General features: G+C 40.2%; 1 protein-coding gene across 1 annotated transcript; it reads right to left on the bottom strand.

The window, feature by feature from the left end:
- Positions 1-182: 182 nt before the first annotated feature.
- Positions 183-9,463, bottom strand: lgmn (legumain). The gene is made up of 14 exons (XM_084380598.1): positions 9,378-9,463; positions 8,885-9,047; positions 8,584-8,681; positions 5,744-5,825; positions 5,507-5,589; positions 5,310-5,385; positions 4,182-4,244; positions 3,926-3,992; positions 3,111-3,229; positions 2,281-2,370; positions 1,917-2,126; positions 1,627-1,797; positions 862-929; positions 183-723 (listed from the first exon to the last, which is right to left on the bottom strand). The coding sequence occupies exons 2-14, from the start codon at positions 9,023-9,025 to the stop codon at positions 681-683; spliced, it is 1,311 nt and encodes a 436-aa protein (XP_084236724.1). The 5' UTR covers positions 9,026-9,047; positions 9,378-9,463; the 3' UTR covers positions 183-680.
- Positions 9,464-9,647: the final 184 nt, after the last annotated feature.

Here is a 9,647-nt window from a genome sequence, read left to right as displayed (position 1 = left end):
TTTTGATCACAGGAAAATAGGCTTAGGTAGAATTATTTTGACACCATACAAATCCTCTTCTGGAGACGACCCACTGTTGATGTGTAAGGAAGACTACGCTGTGAAATATTGTCATTTGGTTTAAGGAAATGGTAAAATCACGGGCAGGATATCCACAGAAGTAGAAACACTGGAAATACGAGTCATTTTTTGGCAGTTTTGGTCTTAAGATTTATTTCAAGATCCCTGTGTGACAACAAAGTCTCTTGAGGTTCAGCAAACATTCATAGATAGTGGTATGTCCTTTACATGTCAATCAAACATTCTCTCATGCAAAAGCCTTTTACACCACAAGTAAAGCTAAGAGCAAAAATTTTTACATGAATCTCACATTGTATTTGTCCATCCCATTGGATAAACAAATAAACAATCAAAAGCAGTAAAATATCATCCACAAACCCTTCACAGCAATAGTGCAACTCGTCACAAAACAAGTTTAAAAAATTCTCGGTAAAATCAAAAAACATTAAAAGTCTTAAAAAAAGAAAAAAAACAGTTAGTGTGCTGATCAAACGATAACGTCAACTCCACGCCGGATTGATTCCTAAGCAGTGCAAAGAGAAGCTCCTTCTTTCCAGGACTTCCCACATGGGGGAGGAAGCAGTTTGATGTGAGGCTTTCCTGGATCTGCAGAAACACTTTTAATTTCTGAGATGACACACTGAGTCCATGGCACGCTGGATGCTGCAGAGAGGGACAACAAAATACAATCGGTTTCTGTGTCAAATAACAGTAAATAAAAATTGACTCACATGTCACAGGGGAAAGTTTTGCCGATGAGAAGGGGGAAAGAGAGAGAGGAAGTAGAGGAGTAGACTGTACCTGTGGGCAGAGTATCCTCTCTCACACAGGTTGACGAGAGCGTACAGATGTCTCAGAGCGTATTCATACTGAAACACAAGAGGACGTCACACGTGTTAGAAAGATCCCCAGAGATGTACAGTAATGCTATTATGTTCATGACCACACCGTTTTTTCCCACCCGTTGTATTTGTGGAGCTCAAATGTCAAACAGTTTCAGAGAAAAGGGATAATTTCAATGAATGAACCAAACAGCTGCATGAAAGTACTTCGAAGTATCTCACAACTATACTTGCTAGTTTTCTTCTTTTTACTCTCTCCTTATATTACGCATGCTCACCTATTATCAGGTAGAAACGAGGAATTTACGAGTTACAAGTTAAGAGAGTTTGGTGAGTCCTACTTGGGACACTCGCAGAAAAAGTTTAAATAAGCTAAAGAAATGCGCTTAAATTAGGCGTAATTTGTTAAAGCATAACACTTGAGAATATGGTTTTCACTTAGTCAGTCTCTCTGTATTGGAGTCAGCTGAATGCAAAGAAAGCGAATGAATGTAGGTCTAATACCGACTGATGAGCAGCACATGAAACACATCTGCCGCTTCCTCTTTCGAAGCAGAACCACACTTTTGGCATGTCAGTAAGTTTCAACCATCAGCTGCAGATGAATCCTGCCAAAACTCTGACTAATCAACCGTTATGTAAAAAAAAAAACCCAGACACTTTCCAAATGTGAACATCCGGTCTGTTTTAAATGTGCTGATGGGACTCTTTTGTGCAGCTCTACCTCAGTTTTGTGCCAGTTGAAGCAGTTGTATTTGTAATGGTTGAATGCAGCCTTGTAGCAAGCGTGCTGGGAGAGATCGGCTTTCTCGTTGAGAACCTGCTCAGCCTCGAGCTTACTGCCGGTCACCATCTCAACCACTTCACGCATAGTGTCAGCCAGCATCTCCCTGACCTGAACACAAACACACACACATATTCACACGCTGAAATCTGTCATATGAGATCTGTTATGGTGGAATTTGTGCAGTTGTATGTTTTCCGATAAATCTGATTCTCATAGCTAGTTTTTACCTTGAGGTGGGCGCTGATCTCCATCAGGAACCCCCTTGCAGCTCCGATATCATTGGAGGCCATCAACTTCCTCTTGAGGATGGCCAGAGGAACGTCGGGGCTCGGGGTCAGATCCGGGTTAGTGATTGGCTGCAGGGTCATTGGGGGAGCAGATGGGCTGTGTTCCTTGGTATTACCCTGAAACGCCATAACCTTCATGTGCCCCACAGTCTGTGTAGCAAGAAAGAAACTCAAGGTAAAGATCAAAATAAGGGCAGGGAACAATCAACAACTATTTTGCCAGTCACAATGAATTCAAGTTATTACAAGACTTTGGCTCTACATTATTCCTTCTTCAGCCGTGTTCCTTCGGTCATTCTCTCACCTTGTTTCCGTACTGCTGGACGTGGCTGGTGTTTGTGTGGCTCTTCACGATCTTGAACTGCTTCACCAAAGTTTCTTTGTTCAGGTCCTCCTGAAAGCACAAAAAAACAACATCACATGAAATAAGCAGCAAAATGTTTCCAAAACACTTAGCAAAGCAAAACTATAACAATTTCAGGATTTAATGAATAAACAGTGGGTTTTTTTGTTTTGTTTTTCTTCTTTTGATGTAAATCAAGTTTCGGTTTGGATGCTTCTACAGTATATCATAGGCCCACGAGTGCCATCACTGCTGCTTATGCAAACTACCCACCCAGTTTTTATTCTGCTGGTTAAAAACAAACGACTGTTGCTGCTGTTGGAAACTCTCACCACTTCCCTTTCCTGCCTTTTGACACCAGGTGTTTGGAACCGTAAATAAACCTTTAATGTACCTAATAAATCCTGAGTTGCTTTTGTAGCATTGAAATCAGTCTGTAACAGATTGGTTGAACTACCGTTACATGAAAATACAGGTAATTAAAGACGGATACACATATTAACATCTGGTAAAGCATGCAAAACTGTTTCTGTGACATTTTACACTAACATGCAATTGAAAGAGCTAATAGAAACCCAACATTTTCTTCTCCTTCTAGCGAACATTTCAATAAACGACTGGCGAAACATTGTGAACTCTTCACAGGAGATGCATTGTATTTGTCACCGAGGTTAGCACCAACTGTTATACATCAATTTATTTCTTTTTTGCGTGAAAATGGACATGTTTATTGGCATATAGAGCGCCCCTACTTCACTGTGATTGAAATAATATGGGGAAACATAACCCACCACATCAGAGTCCTCCATCCAGTTCACGCTGTACCAGTCTCCCAGGTACGTGTCCCTCTTCTCGTCATAGTAGCAGGCGTAAGAGGACTCATGAGGGTTGGCTGCTGTGGTGGCGTACACTGAAAACACAGAGACATTCTCATATTATGCTGTGTGACAGTTTGGCAGAAAATGATAGTTTTCCAGGAGGCAAACCTAAACACGAATCACGTGTCTGTTTGACAGCCTCAGAACAACATTTCAAACACAACACACGAGACTCTAGAAGAGTGTGAACGCTTGTTGCAAGTTAAAGGGCGGATATGTGTGAAAATACACTGCTGCTTTACATTTAGACTTGGGAGGTGTTACCGTCATTAAAACCACAGAGGGAAGTGTGTGAAAACTCTGGTTTAACACAGTAAAACCAGAACGTTGATCCATGTCCTGTTATGGTTATCACATGAGACCAAGCACATGACAGCATGACTGGGCTCACAAATCACCACAAGCCATAACGCTGACCTCAGTGTTCGATGAGACACAACAAAGCACTAAGAGTCGCAAACTCAAGTCCACACACAGCAGTGCTGATCTCAGTCTGGTCCAAAGGTGACACAAGATGTAAATCACATGAGCCTCTACTGGTGATTCATGGCTGATTTGCTTTTAAGTTGTGGCTTTAAATTCCCCATCAAATGTAGGTGAGGTCTAATGGTCACAAGGGAAAGTCAAGTTCAAAAGTAGTCCATCGACTGACACCTCATATTGATCATGCAGCTTCATTATCTCTTGGTTTTACTGGAAAGTGACTGATAAGCTAAAGTTCAACTCACCGTCAATGTCAGCAGGCAGGTGGTTCATCATTGACCCAGACTCACATGCCTCAATGTAAAACACCATCTGTGAATGTGTGTGTGTGTGTGTGTGAGGGAGGAAAGAAGATAAAAACAAGTTTTATGATCTAATCTTCCAGCGCAGCCACATACATCATCACCTGACTGTGTACATGTCACACAGCATGTAGGTCAGTGATTAAGCCATATACAGTATTTCTAAAAAAAACAAAAACAACAGCATGTTGTAACGTACCTTTTTGTATTTCTTATTGTCGTGCATGTATGTAATGGTTGCTTGGAGGTCTTCTACACTGAGCTGCAGAGAAAGAGAGAGGACAGGAACTACTTTTAATTTAAATGTTTTTAAGTATCCTGCTGGATTCTTCATACAAACCATTCAACATATAAACAGTACATAGTTGTAATCAGTGCTGGGGTTGTTGCCCAAAGAAGGCTGCAACTAACAATTGTTTTCTTTATAAATTAATCTGCCATTTCATTTCTTGATTAACTGATTAAAAATAGTAAACAGGAGGCAAATTTGGAGAAAGATAGATGACCGTTGAGTCTTAATCCCAGGTCGTCAAACACAGACGGCCTTGGGTTATAATTTTGAGCCGAATACAGATCCAAAGCGTCGGTATTTGAAAACCTGGGAATGAGACTCAACAATCAGCTATCCTTCTCCAGAATCAACTTCCCTAGCAGCAAATCCCTACATTAAAGACGTTGCAACAACTTGCTTGAAAAACAATGAAAGGATTAATCAATTATCAGAAATACTTTCAATCAACTAATAGATCCATTGGCTAATTGATGCAGCTCTTTACGATACATTATAGACAGGAATATTGTGCCATTATTCCACTCGCCGTCTGTATAAAAGCTACAGAGGCGGAATGGGGGCAGAGTTTTGTTCTGCCTCTGATCCACCAGCGGAGGTAGTAACAGAGCTGTAACACACTGGGGAGGTGTTGATGCTGGTGCTGCCTGGTACAGTGTAAAAAAACAAAGGCGTGTAGAGGTGTAGAGGTGAGCCTTTGTTGCGGCGCTACAAATACCACAATACCTATTGTGTTTCAAAGACTGTGGCTCTTGATCTTTGCTTTATGTCATTGTCTATTCACTACCTTCAACCATACTTAATGGTGTAGCATCAACTTTTTTTTTTAAATGTCAAAACACTGCTCAGATAATAAATAAAGGTATTCAGATATGTAAAAGGGAGCATGACTCATCATCATATGACAGAAACCGTTATCTGGGAAAACACGTTCAGTAGCATTAGAATATTTAGTTCCTGGTGTATATTTCGTGGTTAAGAGCTAGCTCATCTGTCTGACGCTCGTGGGTAATGGGCAGGAAGAAGGAAAGTGCTCACATCATCACTGGGAAAGGCCAGAATACCAGGCGCCCCGTGGTCTGTGAAGTACACAAACACGTGATCGTTGGGGCCGCTGCCAAGACAGAGAGTGCAACATTATAAACATTATCTTGACAAACCAGATTATTCTGATATCAGGTTTCATCTCTTCATGAGATTCACTCCTCCATCTCTTGTTTTATTCTATCCCTTGCCTCTTCAACACTTTTCCCGAGCCACCTTTGACGTTTGAGGAGTCACCCTTCAGCACAGCCAGAAAGTTTGCTGGGGTCACATCCTGCAGAAAAAAACACCAGAAATCAAAAAGTTTGCTTCACACATCCACAAGTCTCTTCAAACAAACAATCTGTTTGAATTTCAAGAGCACTGCTAACGCTAAACATTTATCCCAGAGCTTTGATTTGTACTCTTATACAAATATTTGCACTCACATCTCCAGTGTAGTCTTTAGGAACACCCTTGTAAACATCGGTGCCATTTGGCCTGTTGATCAATATCCCAGGGGTGGGGTTGCTGGTAACGAAAACATGATTCAAATTTGAAGGGGGAAATGAAAATGACTGACAAAACATTTGGTCATGATGACAGGGGAGCAGATGAATGATTAACGTATCAGCTGACAGCTCAACATTACTCCACACTCATTTCCCCTTTCACTGCAGAGTCACTCTGTAACAACAAACACCCTTATCTATAAGTAACAGCCATGTAAAGATACTTTTTGATATTTGTGCCCATCTCTGGTTGTCAGTTAATACATTTTAACTGGTTAAATTCTTAACAGCTTTTATTGTAGACCAAATGATTAGCTGAGAAAATGATCAGCAGGTAAATCAATAATGAAAAATAACCGTTAGCTTCAGCCATAAATTCGTGATAAGCTTTTTTTTTTGCATTAAATCAATGAAAAACATTCTAGTGAAAACCTGAAAAAGCGCCTGTTATCAGTACAAGTGGCCATCGATTTGTCTTTATGACATCATGCAAGCTGCACTGCTTTTAATACAAGTTAATAATTAACCAAACATCCAATATACTGTATGGTTATAATCATGTCAGACAAGGATATGACAGGGATGTAATACAATCCCTGTTGCATAACTTATCTTTTAAACTTGACCTACATTATGTGGAGGTACTTTGATACATGGACACTCAGCTGAAGTCCAAGTTTGTAGACAGTCAACAATAGCAGAACAACTATATTCCTCAGCTTGTCATTGGTTGATTACTACTAAATGAACCTGCAGTGAATATAATCTGAAAGTCATTACGTACACAAGCTTCACTCTCAAAACATATCAGAACCGTAGACAGTATTTATTTTACCTGCCTGTCATTTCACAAAGTTGGCCAGTGCTGAAAGCTGACGTTGACTACAAGATTAATTGATTGGTCTTACCAGGAAATTCATAAATAACTTTGATTATTAATTAATCTTTTAGTTAAGTCATTAGTCAAACAAACAATCAAAGCAAACACTGGTTCCAGCTTCTCCGATATGAGGATTTGCAGCTTTTCTGTGTTAAATATCACAAACAGTGACTACGTTTGTGTTTTGAGCTGCTGGTTGGATAAAACAAGACATCTGTGGATTAATTAGTGTTATATTTTTATTATTACTAGGAATGAACACAGGTTGCAGCCCTAGTTAACTATTTTGAGGCAGTCAGCATGAAGCTAACATTGTTTTCCCTCTTGCCACTGAATTCTACTTCAGCTTTTGGTCCAGACATACAATTAACTTTTTCATACATTCGAGCAGGTATTTATAAAAAAAGAAAGTTACATAAATAGGGCCTCTTACTGACCAGTCAACTTGCCCAAGTAAACACTGCTCATTACTGTTGAACACCTCAGTGTGTAGCAGTGATCCCAGTTGACTGAAACTGCGGGATCTGCTTTCACTACGGCTCCTCTACCCACACGCCGTGTCAGTAATGTAACTTTTAGTCAGTCCTGCAGGAACACAAAAATCAGTTCCTTGTGACTCCACTCAGTGAGTCTCTTTAACAGCCTGTTAATGGTGCTGCTGCTCTGACAAAGAACCACACAGGGCTGACATACCACAGCCAAATGAGAAATACCAACATGTCTGTGACAGCTCTGTGGTTTACAACTGGGGCTGCATACAAGCACAGTACTTTCCATATCAAAGGGCACTACGTAGTTTCCGAGAAACTAACATTGTCAAGATTTATAGGGTAATAATAGAAACTCAGAAATATATTTTTGTACCATGACTGAATAAACAAGCTGTTCTCAGAGGAAAATAAGGTCCCCAGAACACTGTTAGAAGCTAGAAAGGTGGCAGGGTCCGCCACATATAAACAAAGGAAAACAGTGTGAAACTGTGTTGTCCTTTAAGGTCAGTTTGTTTATTCAGTTATGAAAACGAATAGTTTGTTTATCTAGCTTGTTTATCCAGGCATAATCAGTCAACGACAATCTTTCTCCTCTGATTAAAATTTCTTTCCCAAAACTACTGTGTACCTTTTAAAGTTTCACTTATCATACTAAGCTTATAAATGTATTATTATTGTTACTGAACCAGGACCTCCAGTATTTGGACCAAATAGCTCATGAAGATAAGGTGTGTCAGATTTAATAGGCCACAGCTGTTACATAAGTGTGTGTCAGATACAAGTTTAATCAATATTTAAGTAGCGTTAAGTATCAGATCGGATTCAGTGTCAGCAGATACTCTGTATTAAAGGCCTCGGATCGATTTGGGGCCAAAACTTAGCACTTAGTGTTAAGTACAGTGTAGAACGTCAAAACACAACCCTAACACCTGAATTTTGGCTCAATTGTTGGATGATCTATGTGGATTTTTATTATTCTGTTGCTGCTGGAGTAGTTTTGTTGATGTGTCAACATGGTCATACTTTATTTAGCGAGGTGGCAGAATAGTCGTCGCTGTATTGTTTTTATTGCTGTCCTGATGATTATGCTGGTCCCTGTTTGTTTTCTTTTTATCTTGCACTTTACAAATAAAGTTTCCCTTGAACTTGAATGGTAATAAAGCATGTTAATAGCGAGTGATTACAGTCTTGTTACAGAAACATGCAGTATAACGTGTATACAAGATTCATAAACCTGCAAATGTTATTTACATATTCTGCTTTTGCAATTGCAATTGAGGAAGAATAAAAGGGTCAATGACTAAGCAAACTAAACTACTGTGTGTGTTTTTCAATATTTGGGGGGGAGAAGAAGTCTGTATCACAAAGATAAGCTTCACAGAAACCAAAAAAATGTCTCAACTCACTCCTCACTCTGCGCCAAGTCATCGTACATCATAACCACAATCTGCTCATCTGGGATGCCATTCTTGTGGACGATTTGGTAAGCATGGCAAGCATCGGCCTGGTACAAAGAAAAAAGCATCAGATGAAGGTTTAGGGGCACATTTTAAAAGCCTGGGAGAGCATGTATGGAGAAAGGGAAGTGCCTTATCTTATCAAAATGCGGATTATAAAGGAAAACAACTGGGTCATGCAAAGTTTGCACTTGATAAGGTGACTTTGTGGGGTCGGTTTCATGTAGTGTTCCTGTTTTACCACTCTCACCTGGTGTCTGTAGTTGTACCAGCCATTGGAGCCAGCTACGATGACTACCCAGTTTTTCCCTTGGTCTGGCTCCTGGGAAGGAAATGCATTCACAAGCCCGAGACTCAGGCCGAGCAGGACGGTGAAGGCTGACTTAAACATGTCCTCTTCTGATGTGTGAGTCCTGTGTGGAGACCATGGACCATTAAAAGCTCAACTTAGTAAATATCCTCTCAGAATAAAGTTTCTGTTGTTTGTTGGACTGTGAGGTGGCGACAAACAACGGCAGGTAAGCAAAAAAAACAAACAACAAAAACCCATACACGCCACCTGACTGTCTGGATATCACATGACGATATCCATTCCCGGCAACTAGCTAGCTAGTTGGTAGCAAAACAAGCTAACAACACGATAAAATGCAATTTTTTTAAACAGCTCAGACTGCGAGAAAGCTTTTACAAATATTATATATAAATCCCAGCGATGTAAGGAATAGATAATAACGTGTTTTTACCTTTTCTTTGCTGAAGTGTCCGGAGAAAACAGCAGTGGAGTCACTACATGAACATGCTCAGCGACTCAATGGGACGTTTATATGTGACGTCGGGAAAAACAGATGATAGGAATTCTCGCGCAGCAGCCAATCACAGGGCTCGGGTGGGGCGGGGCTTTACTGTAAACAGTCATGTGATTGGAAGATCAGTAACAAGTATGAGCATGTCTGTTTTCTGATGAAGTGAAAACTAGATTAAGGACTTTTCCAATGGATCATTTCTGAGAAAAC

This window comes from Pagrus pagrus (genome assembly GCF_965226575.1).
Source record: "Pagrus pagrus genome assembly, chromosome: 18".
Taxonomy (NCBI): Eukaryota; Metazoa; Chordata; class Actinopteri; order Spariformes; family Sparidae; genus Pagrus; species Pagrus pagrus.
Note: the sequence above shows the minus strand (reverse complement) of the source record. Positions and strands in the feature narration are given on the sequence as shown.